The sequence below is a fragment of the Rhinoraja longicauda genome, chromosome 7, assembly GCF_053455715.1.
Source record: "Rhinoraja longicauda isolate Sanriku21f chromosome 7, sRhiLon1.1, whole genome shotgun sequence".
NCBI lineage: Eukaryota > Metazoa > Chordata > Chondrichthyes > Rajiformes > Arhynchobatidae > Rhinoraja > Rhinoraja longicauda.
This window is the reverse complement of record NC_135959.1, coordinates 9832158-9852476: the sequence shown is the minus strand read 5'-3', so window position 1 is coordinate 9852476 and position 20319 is coordinate 9832158. Positions and strand designations below refer to the sequence as shown.

At 43.7% G+C, this 20319-nt stretch overlaps 1 protein-coding gene across 1 annotated transcript in view; it reads left to right on the top strand.

Annotated features, from left to right (window-relative positions):
* The window catches only part of LOC144595063 (SH2 domain-containing protein 1A-like), a 58405-nt gene that overhangs the window by 23573 nt on the left and 14513 nt on the right, over positions 1 to 20319 (top strand). Inside the window, exon 3 of the mRNA XM_078402066.1 lies at positions 10665 to 10806. Coding sequence (XP_078258192.1) covers positions 10665 to 10806 — 142 coding nt within the window. The remainder of the gene's footprint in view (positions 1 to 10664; positions 10807 to 20319) is intronic.

The following is a 20319-nucleotide window of genomic DNA, read 5'->3' as shown; positions in this document are numbered from 1 at the left end:
GTGAAGCTGTGAAAGGCACTAAAGAAATGCAAGTCTTTCTTTAAAACAAATGCGACATATTGGCACAGTCAGTAAAGTTGCTGCCTTGCTGCCCCAGAGACCCGGGCTCGATCCTGACCTCAGGTGCTGTCTTTGTGGAGTTTGCATGCTCTTCCTGTGACTGCATGGGTTTCCTCCGGGTGCTCCGGCTTTGTCCCACACCCCAAAGATGTGCGGTGTTTGTAGATTAATTTTGCACCCCAATTACCCCAATTTTGTAGGGAGTGGATGTGAAAGTGGGATAACGTAGAACTCGTGAATAGGTGATGGTCGGCAGGGACTTGGTGGGCTGAAGGGCCTGCTTCCATGCTGTATCTTTCAATCAATCAATCAGTGTGGAGGTTGAGTCTTGACGCCACAGAGACTTTCAAAACAGAATTGATTTTAGAGACACATCATGGAAACAGATCCTTCAGCCCACCGAGTCCATGTTGACCATCGATCACCCACCCAAATGTTATCCCACTTTCTCATCCACTTCCTACATGCAAATGGCAATTTTATAGAGGCTGATTAACCTACAAGCCTACATGGTTTTGGGATGTTGGAGGAAACCGGAGCACCCGGAGGAAACCCATGCGGTCACAGGGAGAACGTGAAAACTCCACACAGACAGCACCCGAGGTCAGGATCGAACCCAGGTCTGCACTGCTGAGAGGCAGCGGCTCTACCGGCTACAATACTGTGCTGCCCTTTGAATCAATCTTTACAATATCTAGCCGTCATTTGTTACTGGATTAGGAGTCCAGGCTGAAATCCCACCAGCCATCTCTCCCAACCCCTGGCCAGAAGCTGTGGAGTTGGCGGGTGTCCAGCGGCTTTGCCTTTGGGAGCACGGGCTGGCAGTGGAGCATCTGTACATCAATGCAGGCGAGGTCAGGAGAGGGGGCTTACTGCTCCCGCACACTGAGCACACATTCTAAGCAGCTGCTTCAGAAAATCAAGAGTCTTTGACCCAGATGACTGAGCTATCACTCTTTGAGGCACATAATATGTGTATTGCACCTGTTTTTCATCAACTATGCACTTGCAATATTGCACAGATGACAGCACTCATTACCATGCATGAGAAAGAGCTGATGCTTTCTCCAATCATAACACAAGTTTATACCCCAGTTGTGACATGGTGAGTAATGGTTTATTTACAAAGATTTATTAATATCACGGGGCTACTTTCATGTGTATATTGCAGTCCCGTCCCCAATGTCCCCTCTCCCATCAGGCAAGAAGTACAGAAGTGTGGAAACTCACAGTTACAGATCCAGGGACAGTTTCTTCCCAGCTGTTATCAGGCAACTGACCCATCCTATCACCAACTAGAGAGTAGTCCTGACTTACCAACTACCTCATGGTAGACCCTCGGACTATCTTTAATCAGACTTTACTGGACTTTATCTTGCACCAAACGTTATTCCCTATCTGTAGACTGTGGATGGCTCGATTGTAATTTGATTAGCACGCCACAAAAAAAGCTTATCACTGTAGCTCATGACAATAAAAAGCTAAACTGAACTAAACAATGTCCAATCGTCGTGCGTTTTCTCAGCTTGTGCCACTTTAGACATCCTTCCTTAACCCTTACTGCCTTTAGAGGTCGGGAAAAAATGATTTCTGAGGGCATTCTGTTCTTCTTTGTCAGTACTCAATGGCATTGCATTTTTCTTTTGTCAGCTGTGTTTACTTTTAAGGCACGCAAGCTGTGTGATTAATGTCTTGTACAAAGCAGTACATGAGCTCCTGCATCTGCTTCTTGCATTAAGTTTAACAAACAAATCCTCTCAATAGTGAAGCATTCCCATTGGATTGAGCAACTCCCTCTGCCCCTTCACCACAGCGACTAATAGGGAACAGTTTTTAGCGAATTGGCAAAAGAACCGAAGGCGAGGCAACAAAGTGCTTTTGTTTGTGGCTTGAATGCATCAGACGTTTCGAAAGCAAGGGGCCACACTGTACTGATGATGAGGCATCTATTGGACGTAGCCCAGTCCATCCCACACACCAGACTCCCCACCGTTGACTCCGGCTACACGTCATGCTGCCCCATAAAAGTAGCTAACATAATCAAAGACGTCTCAGCCCAGCCATTCCTTCTTTTCCCCGTCCATTGGGAAGAAGATACAGAAGTTTGAAAGTGTGAACCACCAGACTCAGGAACAGCTTCTTCCTGTCTGTTATCAGGCTTCTCAATGGTCTTTCCATAAGCAAAGCGATTGGACTATTCACCTGCACCTCACTGCGGACATTTGCCTTTGGGTGTGGAACTAGTGTACAACAATGCTGAGAGCTATATTCTGCACTTTTTATCTTTCCCTTTGCTCTACCAATTATACTTGAATTTGACTTGAGTGTATTCATATATAGTATTTTCTCATTTGATTGCAGAGCATGCAATAAACCTAAAGCTAAACCTAAACCCGTTGTCTAAGGCTTGAATGGGTGGTTTAGAGAAAGAGCAAAGTCCTTCAGCAGCACAAGCTGTCAGAAGATCATCTAGTTCAACATCTCCAAGTTTGCGGATGCCACAAAACATCTCCAAGTTTGCAGTCGACACAAAGCTGGGTGGCAGTGTGAGCTGCAAGGAGGGTGCTATGTGTCTGCAGGGTGACTTGAATAGGTTGGGTGACTGGGCAGATGCATGACAGATGCAGTATAATGTGGATAAATGTGAGGTTATCCACTTTGATGGCAAGAACAAGACAGATTATTATCTGAATGGTGACAGATTAGGAAAAGGGGAGGTGCAACGAGACCTGGGTGTCCTTGTACTTCAGTCACTGAAAGTAAGCATGTAGGTGGAGCAGGCAGTGAAGAAAGCATGTTAGCGTACATAGCGAGAGGATTTGAGCAAGGAGGTCCCTACTGCAGTTGTACAGGGCCCTAGTGAGACCACACCTGGAGTATTGTGTGCAGTTTTGGTCTCCTAATTTGAGGGAGAACATTCTTGCTATTGAGGAAGTGCAGCGTAGGTTCACCAGGTTAATTCCCGGGATGACGGGACTGACATATGATGAAAGAATGGATTGACTGGGCTTATATTCACTGGAATCTAGAAGGATGAGAGGGGATCTTATAGAAACATATAAAATTCTTAAGGGATTGGACAGGCTAGATGCAGGAAAAATGTCCCTGATGTTGGGGGAGTCCAGAACTAGGGGTCACAGTTTAAGAATAAGGGGTAGGCCATTTAGGACTGAGATGAGGAAAAACGTTTTCACCCAGAGAGTCGTGAATCTGTGGAATTCTCTGCCACAGAAGGCATTGGAGGCTAATTCACTGGATATTTTCACGAGAGAGTTAGATATAGGGCTAATGGAATCAAGGGATATGGGGAAAAAGCAGGAATGGGTTACTGATTTTGGATGATCAGCCATGATCATATTGAATGGCGGTGCTGGCTTGAATGGGCCAAATGGCCTGCTCCTGCACCTATTTTTCAATGTTTCTATATTCTATGTTTCTAACAGCCCTAGGGGCTAGTTGCAACTTGTGGACCACTCTGTACTGCTGGATGGTCACAAAGCAAGACCTAGGAGATGTTGGGAACCCTGTGGCTATCAAAGATTAAAATGGTAGTTAATTGTGATCTGTAGCCACTGTAAACTATCCCAAGTGTTGGTGAGTGATAAGATAATTGGTAGAGGGGTGGGGGGAGGGGGGTAGATGAAGGGCAAGACAGGGGTGGAATAGGCTAGAGGGAAATAAGTGAGGCAATGGGATTGATAGTGTTGCTATGAGAGCTAGCATGGGCTTGATGGGCTGAATGGCCTCCTTCTGTGAAAGTATGAAGTTTTAAATATGATTTAGGCCATTCAAAATTAAGAGTAATTGAAGACTTCTAAACTGTTTTAAGATATCTCTAAAATTCAAAACAAAACACGAAGTGCCGGAGGTTCTCAGTGAGTCAGGATTGGACAAGTGACAATTCAGGTCGGACCCCTTCTTCAGACTAATTGTAGTGGGGGAAAGAAATCTGGAAAGAGATGTGCTTCCAAAGATGCTGCATGACCGGCTGAATTACCTCGCGTTTTGTGTTTTGCTTAAGATTCCAGAATCTGTAGTTCCTTACGTTTCCATTTAAAACTCAGAAAACTGAAAGATGGGGTCATAGAGTCAAATAGTCATACAGAGTGGAAACAGGCCCTTTGGCCCTACTTGCCCACACTGACCAACATGTCCCATCTAGTCAAAGAGTCATACAGAGTGGAAACAGGCCCTTCGGCCCAACATGTCCCATCTGCACTAGTCCTACATGCCTGCGTTTGGCCCATATCCCTCTAAACCTGCGTAAATATTTCTTAAATGTTGCGCTAATAGCTTTTATATTGAAAGACTTTTAAAAATCTTAACTAATAACTATCGATTGGCCTTGCAGCCAGTTCCCTCCTCTGAATTGATAGGAAAGCACTCTCTTGTCAAAAACAAATGTGTTTCAGAATACAAGCGGGTGGGATGATATTTCATATTCTATGCTCGGATGAATTTCCAGGCAAAGTTCTTTATTGGCCACTTCTCACAAACACTGTCAAAGTTAATTCACTGTAGCACAAGTGTTTTGTGAACATAAGCCCATAAGGAATTTAATTCGTTCAAGACCACAAAATGCCAATTTTTTTTTTTTGGTTTTAGCTCTATTGCCTCAGCTCTTTTCACAAGACTGTCTTGGCTTGTTTCACAATGTGGCGTTGAAAACAAGTCGAGAGAAGCTAATCTTAAAACATCTTGTAGTCTCAGAGAACAGTTACACAATGTCAGCTAAATGGCGCCCTGATGAGTCAAAGACTGATGCAACCCAGGAATAAAACAATTTTAATTGCTTCATTGTTTTTAGATTCAGTACAAAACCACAAGCTCTCTACAAGTAAAAAGGAAATGAATGCTTTAATCACACAATGAAACCAAATTCCCGATTTCAGTATCTAATGTGACAGTGCTAATGAGTGAGGTCTGTTTTGTTGATCTACAGACATCAGCATGAATCCCACCATTGACAAGTAGGAAATTTAAATTCAGTTAATTAACTAAAGTGGAGCTGAAAAGAAAAGCTAGTGATAATGATTACTATTGTAAAACCTATCTGGCTCATTTGATTGATGGAAAGATTCAGCATGGAAACAGGCCCTTCGGCCCACTGAGTCCATGCTAACCATTTATCAGCAGCCCACCCATTCACACCAGTTCTATGTTAACCCACTTTCTCATCCTCTCCCTCGACAGTAGGGGCAATTTACAGAGGCCAATTAACCTACAAAACCTACACGCCTTTGGGATGTGGGAGGAACTGGGGCACCCGGAGGAAACCCGTGCGGTCACAGGTAGAACGTGCAAGCACCGCACAGACAGCACCTGTGATCAGGATCTCTGGTGCTGCGAGACTGCAGCTCTACCAGTTGTCCCATTGTGCCGCCAAATTTGGGGCACCTTTCTCTAGACTGACCTACATTCCAACAGAGTGGTTGGCTGTTAACTGCCTCTGAAATGGACAAACATGTTGTTCAGAGGGATTTAGGCATAGGTGATAAAAAGCTGGCCTAGCCATCAATGCTTGCATCTTGCAGTTAAATTAATGTTCATAAGTTCATAATTTATAAGAGCAGAATTAGGCCATTTGGCCCATCAAGTCTACTCCGCCATTCAATCATGGCTGATCTATCTTTCCCTCTCAACCCCATTCTCCTGCCTTTGCCCCATAACCCCTGATAACTGTACTAATCAAGAATCCGTTAATGCACACCTTAAAAATATCTATTGACGGCCTCCACAGCCATCTGTGGGAATGAATTCCACAAATTCACCACCTTCTGATTAAAGAACTTCCTCCTCATCTCCTTTCTAAAGGTACATCCTTTTATTCTGAGGCGATGGCCTCTGGTCCTAGATTCTCCCACTAGTGGAAACATCCTCTCCACTATAAAATAAAATAAAAGCCTCCATGCACGACCCAAGCAGGGGCGGCACATTGGCGCAGCGGTAGAGTTACTGCCTTACAGCGCTAGAAACCCGGGTTCGATTCTAACTTCGGGTGCTGTCTGTACGTACTGCATTCTCCCCGTGACTGCATCCTTTCACACGTCAAAGATTTACATATTTGTAGGTTAATTTGGCTTCAGTAAAATGAATTGTAAATTGTCCCTCGTGTGTGGGGTAAGGGTGCCCCGACAAAAATTGCTAGTAGAAACATAGAAACGTAGAAAAATAGGTGCAGGAGTAGGCCCTCTGGCCCTTCGAGCCAGCAACACCATTCAATATGATCATGGCTGATCATCTAAAATCAATACCCCGTTCCTCCTTTTCCCCCATATCCCTTGATTCCTTTAGCCCTAAGAGCTAAATTTAACTCTCTCTTGAAAACATCCAGTGAATTGGCCTCCACTGCCTTCTGTGGCAGAGAATTCCACAGATTCACAACTCTCTGGGTGAAAAAGTTTTCCTCATGTCAGTGGATGGGGAACACTGGTCAGTGTAGTCTCAGTGGGCTGAAGTGCCTGTTTTCAGGCTGTATCTCTAAACTAAATTAAACTAAACTAAACTAAACTAAACTAAACTAAACTAAACTAAACTAAACTAAACTAATCTAAACTAAACTAAACGAAATTAAACTAAACTTCTTCCTCATTTCCCTTCTTAAGGTATGTCCTTTTATTCTAAGGCTGTGGCCTCTGGTCCTAGACTCTGCCACTAGTGGAAACGTCCTCTTCACTATAAAATAAAAGAAAAGAAAAGTCCCTATGCACGACCCCATAAGCAGCTGAGGTACTTTAAGTTGGGTACTTCAATTCACGTAAGGAGAACACAATGAGACAAGGTGTTTGTTCAACAGCAGGAGTGGTCTTCCTCCTTGAGCATTGGAAGAAAATAGTTGCTTGAATCCCACAGCTCACACCAGGCACACTGATCTGTCTTTCAGTCTCCTTCTAACAGGTTGTTGACTCAGAACAGGAATCTGATGCAACATAGAAGGAGGGAGTTCTGACGGGTCTGGTGAAATATGAATTCCTGCTGCCATTCTCGTTGCTTTAATGAAGTTGCTCCGGTTATGTGTCAAGAACCTATCTGATCGGATGGGGTGTCAGTCAAATGATTGGGTGAAGTTCACAAGAGTGCTGAGTGTTTGGACAATCTGACAATCAAAATGCACGGAAGAAGAAATACGCCGAGGGAACTGCACTGATTTGATTTGAGTAACAGCTGTTGGTGCAGCAAACCTGATCTCCCTTATTCATTCTTATAACCTGCAACAGTGTAATGGTGTAACTGGACGCACAGTGGCGCAGCTGGTAGAGCTGCTGCATCACAGCGCCAGAGACCCGAGTTCGATCCTGACCTCGGTTGCTGCTTGTGTGGAGTTTGCACGTTCTCCCTGTGACCGCCTGGTGCTCCGGTCTCCTCCCATATCCTAAAGACATGCAGGTTTCCAGGTTGTGAGCACCACGTCTATGCTTGGCCAGGCCGACCCTGCAAGCCTGGCAGGACAATGGACCTTCATGGTCAGATCATGATCCCTGCACTTACAGTGCCCTCCATAATGTTTGGGACAAAGACACACCATTTATTTATTTGCCTCTGTACTCCACAATTTGATATTTGTAATAGAAAAAATCACATGTGGTTAAAGTGCGCATTGTCATATTTTAATAAAGGGTATTTTTATACATTTTGGTTTCACCATGTAGAAATTACAGCAGTGTTTATACACAGTCCCCCCATTTCAGGGCACCATAATGTTTGGGACACAGCAATGTCATGTAAATGAAAGTCGTCATGTTTAGTATTTTGTTGCATATCCTTTGCATGCAATGACTGCTTGAAGTTTGCGATTCATGAACATCACCAGTTGCTGGGTGTCTTTTCTGGTGATGCTCTGCCAGGCAGGTATTGCAGCCATCTTCAGCTTAGGCTTGTTTTGGGGGCTAGTCCCATTCAGTTTTCTCCTCAGCATATAAAAGCCATGCTCAATTGGGTTCAGATCGGGTGATTGACTTGGCCACTCAAGAATTGACCATTTTTTAGCTTTGTTAAAAACTCCTTTATTGCTTTAGCAGTATGTTTGGGATCATTGTCTTATTGTAGAATGAACCGCCGGCCAATGAGTTTTGAGGCATTTGTTTGAACTTGAGCAGATAGGATGTGTCTATACACTTGAGAATTCATTATTCTACTACCATCAGCAGTTGTATCATCAATGAAGATAAGTGAGCCAGGAGCTTCAGCAGCCATACATGCCCAGGCCATAACACCCCCATCACTGTGTTTCACAGATGAGGTGGTATGCTTTCGATCTTGGGCAGTTCCTTATCTCCTCCATACTTTGCTCTTGCCATCACTCTGATATAAGTTAATCTTCATCTCATCTGTCCACAAGACCTTTTTCCAGAACTGTGGTTGCTCTTTTAACTACTTCTTGACAAACTGTAACCTGGCCATCCTATTTTTGCGGCTCACCAGCATCTTGCAGTGTAGCCTCTGTATTTCTGTTCGTGTAGTCTTCTGCGGACAGTGGTCTTTGACAAATCCACACCTGACTCCTGAAGAGTGTTTCTGATCTGTCGGACAGGTGTTTGGGGATTTTTCTTTATTATAGAGAGAATTCTTCTGTCATCAGCTGTGGAGGTCATCCTTGGCCTGCCAGTCACTTTGCAATTAGTAAGCTCACCAGTGCTCTCTTTCTTCTTAATGATATTCCAAACTGTTGATTTTGGTTTGGATGATATCTCTAACAGTTTTATTCTTATTTCTCAGTCTCATAACCGCTTCTTTGACTTTCATTGGCACAACTTTGGTCCTCATGTTGATAAACAGCAATAAAAGTTCCAAAGGTGATGGAAAGACTGGAGGAAAGATTAGATGCTGAGAGTTCTCTTGTACCTGCATTCAGGAGGCAATTAAACACAACTGAGCAATTACAAACACCTGTGAAGCCATGTGTCCCAAACATTATGGTGCCCTGAAATGGGGGGACTATGTATAAACACAGCTGTAATTTCTACATTGTGAAACCAAAATGTATAAAAATACCATATAATTAAATCTAACATTGTGCACTTTAACCAAATGTGGAGTACAGAGGCAGATAAATAAATGATGGGTCTTTATCCCAAACATTATGGAGGGCACTGTACAACCACTGGGACTTGAACATGGTGTCAAACTGGTGACTCTGTATACTGTCTCAGTGTACTACTGCTATACACTTGTACTGCATCTGAGATGCATATCTAATATGTATCTAAGTGCTTATGTATAGAGATACTTGTTCGGAACATTATACCAAAAATAATTTCACTGTACCTCAGTACATGTGACAAATAAAGTGCCATACCTTATCATACCTTAATTAGCCTCTGTAAAATTGCCCTTAGTGTGTAGGGAGTGGATGAAAATGGGGGGATACATAAAATGTGATCGAAGGTTGGTGCAGACTCGATGGGCTGATGGGCCCATTTGCATTTTGCATCTCTAAACTAAACTAAACTATCTACCTGTGTAGGAAAGAAGGGTCTTGACCCGAAACATCACCCATTTCATCTCTCCAGACATGCTGCCTGTCCTGCTGAGTTACTCCAGCATTTTGTGTCTACCTTAAACAATCTACCTCATTGGAGACCCTCGGACTATCTTTTATTGGACTTTACTGGACTTTATCTTGCACTAAACGTTATTCCCTTTATCCTGTATCTGAACACTATGGACGGCTTGATTGTAATCGTGTATTGTCTTTTTGCTGACTGGTTAACGCGTAACAAAAAAACTTTTCAGTGTACCTCGTTACATGTGACAAGAACATGTCACGTGACTTGCCGCTCCGGTTTCCTCCCACATTCAAAGATCTAGAGTGTTTTATTGTCATATGTCCCGAAGCGGAACAACGAAATTCTTACCTGCAGCAGCAGAACATATTACGCTGTAAAACCCATAATAAACAACAAAAAAAAATCAGTTTATAGAAATTAAATGGACAAATAAATAGACAATAGTCATGCTAATTCAAAAATAATGTCCCCAAGTCTTTGTAGTTTAGAGCTTATTTGAGGTTGTAGTGTTCAATAGCCTGATGGGAAGAAGCTGCTCCTGAACCTGGACTTTACAGTATTCAGGCTCCTTCTTCTCGATGGCAGGTGTGAAATGAGAACATGGCCAGGGTGGTGTTGGCCTCTGATGATGCTGGCTGCCTTTCTGAGTCAGCGACTCTTGTAAATCCCTTCGACGGGTGGGTAGACTGGATAATTAGCCACTGTCAATGTTCCTTTGTGGGTGTGTGGGTGTGTGGGTGTGTGGGCGAGTGGTAAAATCTGGGGGAGTTGATGGGAATCAGAGGAGAATAAAAATGGGACCTGTGTAAATGGGTGTTTGATGGTCAGTTTGGACCATGGGGGCTGAAGAGCCTCTTTCCTGTGTAACTGATTTATAAAGGTAGAAACCAATTAACATGGTAAACAAAAAAGATGGGGTGTGGGGGTGGGGAGTGAGTAAGTAGGAGAGAGAGGATGCTATTGATGGTTGATTTAGGGCGTATCATGCTTTGTGTGGTTAACAGCCCACGTGATGAACATAACCACTCTGACTGTCTCATCTTGAATAATCAGATGTCTGAACCTAACTTCTTTTCATTTTGTTCTTTCATGTAACAGACATTGAAAGGAGTTCCACCTTGTTATTTCAACAGCATTGAAAAGCTCCTGCTAACATATGAGAAACCAGACCAAGGCTTAGTTATAACTTTGCTGCATCCAGTGGAACATGAAACATATAAAATCCAAAACCACAATGAAGGTGAGATCCATACACATTTGTCTTTGGATCACATGAACCTGCTTAATATACTGTATATATAACGGTGGCACAAGGAACTGCAGATGCTGGAATCTTGCATGGAACACAAAGTGCTGGAGTAACTCAGTGGGCCAGGCAGCATCTGTGGAGTTCATGGATCGGTGATATTTCATGTGAAGACGGGTCCTGACCTGAACCGTCGCCTGTCCATGTTCTCCAGAGATGCTGCCTGGTCCATCGAGTTACTACAGCACTTTGTGTTCTAAATATAATATTAGTTTGTTTTCATCTGCTGAATTTGCCCAAATTTAAGAATATCACCGAAAAACTCGTATTATGTTGTGCTGATGTAGTAATGGGATTTTTCATCTTTTTACCCACGGAGGAAACCATTTACCTGTCAAGACATGTGTAGGAAGGGACTGCAGATGCTGGTTTACACCAAAGACAGACACAAAATGCTGGAGTAACTCAGCGGGCCATGCAGCATCGCTGGAGAGAAGGCATGGGTAACGTTTCGGGTCAAGACCTTTCTTCAGACTGGTTAGGGATAAGGGAAGCGAGAGATTTTGACGGTGATGTGGAGAGATAAAGAACAATGAATGAAAGATATGCAAAAAGTAACGATGATAAGGGAAACAGGCCATTGCTAGCCGTTTGTGGGGTGAAAATGAGAAGCTAGTGAGACTTGGGTGGCGGTGGGATAGAGAGAAAGGGAATTTGATTTAAACCAGTGTTTGCAGTTCCTTCTTTGGTTTAAGCCAGCATTTGCAGTTCCTTCTTTGGTTTAAACCAGCGTTTGCAGTTCCTTCTTTGGTTTAAACCAGCATTTGCAGTTCCTTCTTACCCACAACTCGAAAGCAATGAAAACTGTTTTGGATGTACATAAAGAACATTGGAATGATGAAAGATTGTATCATATAATTTGCAAGACATAATTTCCCAATATTAATGGAAAAGCCAAGTTCATAGGAAATCGTCCTTGATTTTTTTTTTTTACCCCTTCTACACTTTTTACACCCTGATGGTGTTTGGTCTAATTGCTCTTGATTCTCTGGCTGGATATTGAAAATGAGATAAGAAGTTTACTCTGATCATGGATATTTTACACTTTGATGAACACAAGAATAAAATGTTCAAAAGGGAGCATAAGCAAAATAATGGCCATAAAAGAAATCAAATGTCAGACTTTGTAATGACACATTGTATTTCCCTTTCATTTGATATGAGCCTTTAAGATATAAAATGAGGCTGTAATGTTGTGATGGAGCAGTTGAAAGTTGCTCACTCTCTTTGCCACATGCTCATTAATGTAATTGTACAATTTATTTCCGTGACTTTTGACCATATTAATATCACAAAGGAGTGCAGAAAGACCTCAATATTCATATGCACCAATTATTGAATACAACAGACAAGTAGAAGAAAACTAGTTTTTAAGAAATAAATCTGGTACTTATTACGATATTGGCCTTCAGGCCATGCTTGTCTCTACTTGAGCTCAATAAATAAATCCTGACATTAATAAATAAATAGGTGAGTACAATAATTAACGAAGTTACATTGACTGTTAAAAACAGAATGGTTATCGAGGCAAGGAGTCATACAGTGTGGAAACGGGCCCTTTGGCCCAACTTGCCCAGGCCGACCAACGTGTCCCATCTACACTAGTTCCACCTGCCTGTGCTTGGCCCATATCCCTCAAAACCTGTCCTAATCATGTACCTGTCTAATTGTTTCTTAAACATTGTAATAGCCCCTGTCACAACTTCCTCCTCTGGCAGCTCATTTCAGACACCCACTACCTTTTGTTTGAAAGCTACCCCTCAGATTCCTGTTGAATCTTTCCCCTGTCACCTTAAACCTATGTCCTCTAGTCCTTAATGCCCCTACTCTGGGCAAGAGATTTGGTGCATCTACTCGATCTATTTCTCTCATGATTTTATACACCTCTATAAGATCACCCCTCATCCTCCTGCGCACCAAGCAATACAGTCCCAGCCTGCTCAACCTCTCCCTATAGCTCAGATCCTCGAGTCCAGGCAACATCCTCGTAATATTCATACCAGTGGTACGAATATTGATTTATCTAACTTCAGGTAGCCCCGGCATTCCCACTCTCTCTTTCCCTCCCCCACCCAAGTTGCACGTGCTTCTCATTTTCACTCAACAAACAGCTAACAATGGCCTGTTTCCTATATCATCGTTACTTTTTTGCATATCTTTCATTCATTGTTCTTTATCTCTCCACATCATCGTCTATATCTCTCGTTTCCCTTATCCCTAACCAGTCTGAAGAAAGGTCTCCACCTGAAATTTCACCCATTCCTTCTCTCCAGAGATGCTGCCTATCCCGCTGAGGTACTCCAGGTTTTTGTGTCTATCCTCGAAAATCTTTTCTGCACCCATTCCAGCTTGACAACAGAGAGTCCAGCAGCAGAAAAGATAGTCCGGTGAACTGGAATGTGACTTTCAGGTTTCCATTTCGCAACATGGCAAAAACAAGGAGGCAGATTATTATCTCAATGGTGTCAGATTAGGTAACGGGGTAGTGCAACGAGACCTGGGTGTTCTTGTACACCAGTCACTGAAAATAAGCATGCAGGTACAGCAGGCAGTGAAGAAAGGTAATGGCATGTTGGTCTTCATAGTGAGAGGATATGAGTATAGGAGTAAAGAGGTTCTTCTGCAGTTGTAAAGGGCCCTGGTGAGACCACATCTGGAGTATTGTGTACAATTTGGTCTCCTAATTTGAGGAAGGACATCCTTGCTATTGAGGCAGAGCAGCTTAGGTTCATGAGGTTAATCCCCGGGATGGCGGGACTGTCATATGAGGACAGATTGGAAAGACTGGGCTTGTATTCAATGGAGTTTAGAAGGATGAGATGGGATCTTATAGAGACATATAAAATTATAAAGGGACTGGACAAGCGAGATGCAGGAAAAATGTTTCCAATGTTGGAGGAGTCCAGAACCAGGGGCCACAGTCTAAGAATAAAGGGGAGGCTATTTAAAACTGAGGTGAGAAGAAACTTTTTCACCCAGAGAGTTGTGTATTTGTGGAATTCTCTGCGTCAGAGGGCAGTGGAAGCCAATTCACTTGATGAATTTAAAAGAGAGTTAGATAGAGCTCTAGGGGCTAGTGGAATCAAGGAATATGGGGAGAAGGCAGGCACAGTTTACTGATTGTGGATGATCAGCCATGATCACAATGAATGGCGGTGCTAGCTCGAAGGGCCAAATGTCCTCCTCCTGCATCTATTTTCTATGTTTCTATGTTTAACACAAGCATGGACGTCAGCGATGATCTGACCCGTCCCTGTGCTGCAGAGAGGTTTCAAATTATAAGGAAGCTCGCAATAGAAATTTAATTTGAGCATTTCTGATATTGCTCGTTTTGTTTTGAATTTGTGAGGAGCTGTCCTGGAGATTTCTTGAATTGATGGTGAAATGTTAAGATCACATTATTGCCTCACGATTCTTTAGTCTGTGGACTGTGGGTTATAGCTGGAGTGCACTTCACTTTGTGGAAATTTGTGCTGAGTGCAACATTGTGGCAAACCATTTCCATTGAGCCCTTGCCGATTATGAAAAATACAACTCAAATGGAAAAGATCTTTTGAAATGACTTCCTTAAAACTGTTTTGCTCATATCTTGGAGTGAAGAAACTATTCAGCTGCTTGTTGGACGTGTTGCTTTTTAATGGGTCATCTTTTGTACCCTCCTGGTGTTCAAAGGTGTAATGAATGAAGTGAGAAGTGTCCTACGTCAGACGTTGAATGGAAGAACAGGCTTGAGAGGCTATATGGTTTACATGGGTTCCTGTGTTGGTTTAGTTTAGTTTACTTCAGAGATACAGCATGGAAACAGCCCCACCAAGCTGACCATCGAGTTCACACTCATTCTGCGTTCACACTCATTCTGTTATTCCACTGCTTCCATTCCCTGCATGCGAGGAGAAATTTTACAGAGACCAATTACCTACAAACCTGCAGGTCTTTGGGATGTGGGAGGACCCAGAGGAAACCCCATGCAGTGACAGGAAAAACATGTAAACTCCACACAGACAGCATCCGCGGTCAGGATTGAGCCTGGTTCTCTGACGCTGTGAGGCAGCAGCTCTACCAGCTGTGTCACTGTGCTGCCCCTGTGCAACTGTGTTTTTCAAACTCAGCTCTGTGGTTTAGAACAGGAATAAAAGCAGCCAGTGGCTGTTAACTGCTAAGCCACAGGCACCAAGGTGTCTTGGTGAAGTTCATAAGTTCATAAGTTCTACGAGCAGAATTAGGTCTTTCGGCCCATCAGGTCCACTCCACCATTCAATCATGACTGATCTATCTTTTTCTCTCAACCCCATTCTCCTGCCTTCTCCCCATAACCCCTGACACCCTTACAAATCAAGAACCTATCAATTGGCTTAAAAATATCCATTGACTTGACCTTCGCTGCCATATGTGGCAATGAATTCCACAGACTCACCACCCTGTAACTAAAGACATTTCTGCTCATCTCCATTCTAAAGGTATGCTCTCTTATTCTGAGGCTATGGCCTCTGGTCCTAGACTCTCCCAATAGTGGAAACATTCTCTCCACATCCACTCTATCCAGGCCTTTCACTATTCAGTAAGTTTCAATGAGGTATCTCCCCCCCCTCGTCCTTTTAAACTCCAGCGAGTACAGGCCCAGTGGTTCTTGAGTTTGAAGCATTGGCAAGCTCTGCAGGACGTGTCTATGGTGACTCCCACTTGCAAAGGAAGAAAGGCAAATGTGCTGAGTGCATTCAGTTTGGTGACAACAGCGCATGTCTGCAGTAGCTAGGGTGAGCCACAGTGGTGCAAGTGAAGGAGCATTGAATGTGCTTCATTTACTGCAGATTCTGACGGCTTTGTTAACGTGTGAACAGTAAGATCTTATTCTAGGCCAAAGACAAGATGGTTGGGTAACTCTGCCACCCATTGTGCTTAGAGACTGGTGTACTGTAGGTGACTGAGATCCATTTATCCAAAAGTAAAGGGTCATCATACAGACACAAAATGCTGGAGTAATTCTATACGGACCTTATAGAGATGCTGCCAAACCCGTCAAGTTACTCCAGCACTGTGTTTATCTCAGGATTCCAGCACCTGCAGTTCCTTCTCTCCATTTACAAGATGTTTGGCTGCAATAATGCATGAAATGTACAAGCATTCTTCTGCAGTTTATTAAGGAGTTTATTTTGTGTGTGTGTGTGTGTGTGCGTGTTAACTGTTTCAACGTTATATCTAACTAGACCAAGTGGACCTGTTGGGCCCAAACCTCTCCTGCATTGGTGCAGCACCCTCTCCTCCCCCACTCCCCCCTCCCCCCTTCCCCCTCCCCCCCTCCCTTCCCCTTCCCCGCTCCCTTCCTCCCCCTCCCTCCCCCTCCCTCCCTCCTCCCCTTCCTCCTCCCTCCCTCCCCTTCCCCTCCCCCTCCCCTCCCCCTCTTCCCCTCCACCCTCCCTCCCTCCCCCTCCCTCTCCCCTCCCGTCCTCTTCCCCCCTCCCTCCCTCCCCCCTAGATTTCAACATTATATCTTGCATTAAATGTCGCACTTTTATTCGTGCACTGTGGAGGGCTTGATTCTATTGATATATATAGTCTTTCTTGGATTGGATAGCACGCAAACAAAAGCTTTTCACTGTACCTTGGTACACATGACAATAATAAACTAATCTAACTAATCTAACTCAGCATCTCTGGAGAAAAAGAATGGATGATGGAACCCTTTTGGTTCGGAACCCTTCTTCAGACTGAAAGTTGGGAGGGGAGGGGGGGGAACTGGAGATAGGGCCATCAGCTTTAACAGCATCTCATATTCTATTTGGGTAGGTTAAACCCAACAATATGCATATGAAATTCTCCAACCTTTAGCTAATATCCCCCCCCTCCACCCAGGTTTGAAGTACCCTTTCCTGTGTACCCTCTACTCCAGTGCACACTCATTTATCTTAATGTTCTACAACCCTTTCCCCCTCCATCCCTGTCCACTTCCACTTCTACCCCTCCCTCTGGCTTTACATTTTGCTCATTTCGCTCTCTTCTCTCCCTATCTGACATTCTTTTGTCTCTTTTTTGTCTTCTTCTGAAACCCTTCTGTCTTCTTTTCATCTCTAGCCTCTGTCCACCCATTTACCAATCAACTCCCCCAACCCCCCCCCTCACCTTTATCTGCCTATCACTTGCCAGGCTACGCATCTCTTCTCCTGCCTTACTCCCCCCACCTTGTCACTGTGAAAAAAATCCTTTGTAGTGTTTTTGAGATTTACCAGCAGGAGAAGAGTGCAAATCTAGTGACGTTACGCATTTGGACATCTAGGGAGCATTGCAAATTGTGGTGGAAAATGCTGTTACTCTTATTGGAGAGCATTTTCCTTCAGGAGTGTTTATTGTAAGTCACAATTCTTGTAGCAGCACCATGGTGCAGCGGTAGAGTTGCTGCCTTATAGCACAGGACACCCGGGTTCGAACCTGACGATGGTTAGTGTCTGTACGGAGCTTGTACGTTCTCCCCGTGACCACGTGGGTTTTCTCTGGGTGGTCCGGTTTCGTCCCACGCTCCAAAGACTTACAGGTTTGAAGGTTAGTTGGCTTCTGTAAATTGTAAATTGTCCCCAGTGTGTAGGTTAGTGATTGTGTACGGGGTGATCGCTGGTCGGCGTGGTCCCGGTGGGCCGATGGGCCTGTTTCCACGCTGTTTCTCTAAAGTCTAAAGTCTAATGCTTCAGCCATGGCAGTCATTTTGAGATCTGTTTGTTATGTAACTGGGCCAGGATTACCGCCGAAGCGTATTGCAAGAGTGAAAGATAAAAATGTGCCCGACTGATCTTTAAAAAGTACTAGACCAAGTGGACCCATTGGGCCGCAACCTCTACTACATTGGTGCAGCACCCTCTCCCCTCCCCTCCTCCCCTCCTCTCCTCCTCCCCTCTCCCCTCTCCCCTCTCCCTACTCCTCCCTCCCCCTCCCTCCTCCCTCTATCCCCCTCAACGCCCCCTTATCCTCCCTCCTCCCCCTCCCTCCCCCCCTCTCCACCCCCCTCCCTCCCTTCCTAGGAGATAGATTTAAACTTTAAAATATTAATAACTTTAAAAATACAACACCGATTTCAATGAAACATCTTCCATTAGCACCAAAGGGACGACGGTGAGTAAGTTGGGCCTAAAATTGTCGCGCTATCGTGTAACGTTTTGGCTGTAGTTCAGGAACAAACAACTAAACAAATGAGAGTTTTAGTATGTAGATTTCTCTGCTGCATATACTGTATATGTCAATGAGTCAGAAAGGATTAGAAGTAAATACTGATGGGGTGAGAAATAAAAGTTTCTGTGCAGCATTAAACACATGTGTGGATTAGTTAGCTTGTTATTGTGGTGTAAATTAAATGTGATTCTTTGGGGGAAGCTCCTCGGGGGAAGCTGTTCCCTGATGTTGTCTAATATTTAAAGATATTCCCTTAATTACATGGGGTGCTGGCTTCATGGAAACAGATTTCTGGTAACTATGTATTTGAGTAGAGAAGTAAAAGCGTTGGAAGAATTGAAAGTGACTGTTTCCAAAGATGTCACTGTCAAGTGTGGTTGTGTGGTAGAAGTCACATCACGTTCGCCAGCTGAATTGCTTGTACACAATATTTTATGTGGTTCACACATGATATAAATTGGTCTAAGTACATATTATACATTTATACATTTGTACATATTATTCGCCATTATACATATGGTATAAGTCTTGGTCTAAAGGCTTGGATAGAGTAGATGTGGAGAGGATGTTTCCACTTGTAGGAGAGTCTAGGACTAGAGGTCATAGCCTGAGAATTAAAGGACGTTCTTTTAAGAAGGAGATGAGGAGAAATTTATTTAGTCAGAAGGTGGTGAATCTGTGGAATTCCTTCCTTGTGGAGGCCAAGTCAATGAATATATTTAAGGCAGAGATAGATAGATTATTGATCAGTACGGGTGTCAGAGGTTATGGGGAGAAGGCAGGAGAATGCGGTTCGGAGGGGCAGATGGATCAGCTATGATTGAATGGCGGAGTAGACTTGATGGGCCAAATTGCCGCATCCTAGTCCTATCACTTATGATCTTATGAAGTCAACTGACTAGGTGGGTTTTGTTGGGGCTAAAAGTGTGTATGATGGGATGGCAGAGTTACCAGGAGTGATATGTAGTTTAGTTTAGTTTACTTTACTTTAGAAATACAGCACGGAAACAGTCCCTTCGGCCCACCGAGTCCGCGCTGACCAGCGATCCCCGCACACTGTCACTATCCCACACATTAGGGACAATTTACAATTTTACCGAAACCAATTAGCCTACAAACCTGTATGTCTTTCGAGTGTGCGAGGAGACCGGAGCTCTGAGAGAAAACCCATGCATTTCATGGGGAGAACGTACAAATTCCGTACAGACAGCACCCATAGTCAGGATGGAACGCGGGTCTCTGGCGTTGTAAGGCAACAACTCTACCACTGTGCCACCCTTGCTGCCATGTACTCCAGTCTGTTTGTCTGATGAGACATTTGCTGCGGTTATCAGGTTTCCTGTCAATGTCAGTTTTCATAACGGCACCAGACAACAGGAAGTTTGTGCCGAATGAGACTTTTGTCCTTGTTATTTTTTTTTTTTCTTTGTTAATTATATTGCTTGTATGTCAAGTAGGTTTCAGTATTGGGCCACACAGTGCCATCATCATGTGTTTTGCTCACACTTTTGCTAATGGAACGAGCTGCCGGAAGAGGTAGTTGAGGCAAGTACTTTCGCAACGTTTAAGAAACATTGAGGCAGGTACATGGATAGGACAGGTTTAGAGGGATATGGGCCAAACGCGGGCAGGTGGGACTAGTGTAGCTGGGACATGTGGGCCGTTGTGGACCAAACGGCCTGTTTCCACACCATCACTCTATGACTCTATGACACACATGCATTGAAGCCTCTTGAAGAGACAAGAATCAAGTCAAAAGTTATATGTACCGACAACGAAATATTCTTCTGAGATTATGTGAGTCTACCTGTTTCATGCCACAGGGTTAAACTGACGGATTTGGTTAAAATGAGGTTTGCACTAAATGTTTTATGTGACTTAAATATGTTTAGGAAATGAAAGAAAAATGTAATATACTAAAATCTGAGATATTTCTCGGTCTCATGTGTGTGGATTAAGATGCGGTGGATTTTGGCAATTAACCGGTTAAAACACATAAAGAGAAAAAATATTTTTATGTGGGGTTTGCTTCTAATCTGGAACTGGGCTAAGGGTATTGGAAGTGGAATCGTTCAAGGCTTTCAGAAAGCAATTGGACGGGCACTTGGTAGAAAATAATTTGCAGGGTTTATGGGGAAAGAGCAGGAAAGTGGATTGATGAGATTGTTCTTTTAGGAGCTGGCCATTTAATTATCTGTCGTGCCTTTAGTGTTGTTACTGGATTTATAACGCACCTTTCAAAATATTCCACAGCTTTAGAGCACTGTTGTAAGGTAGGAAACACACAGAAAA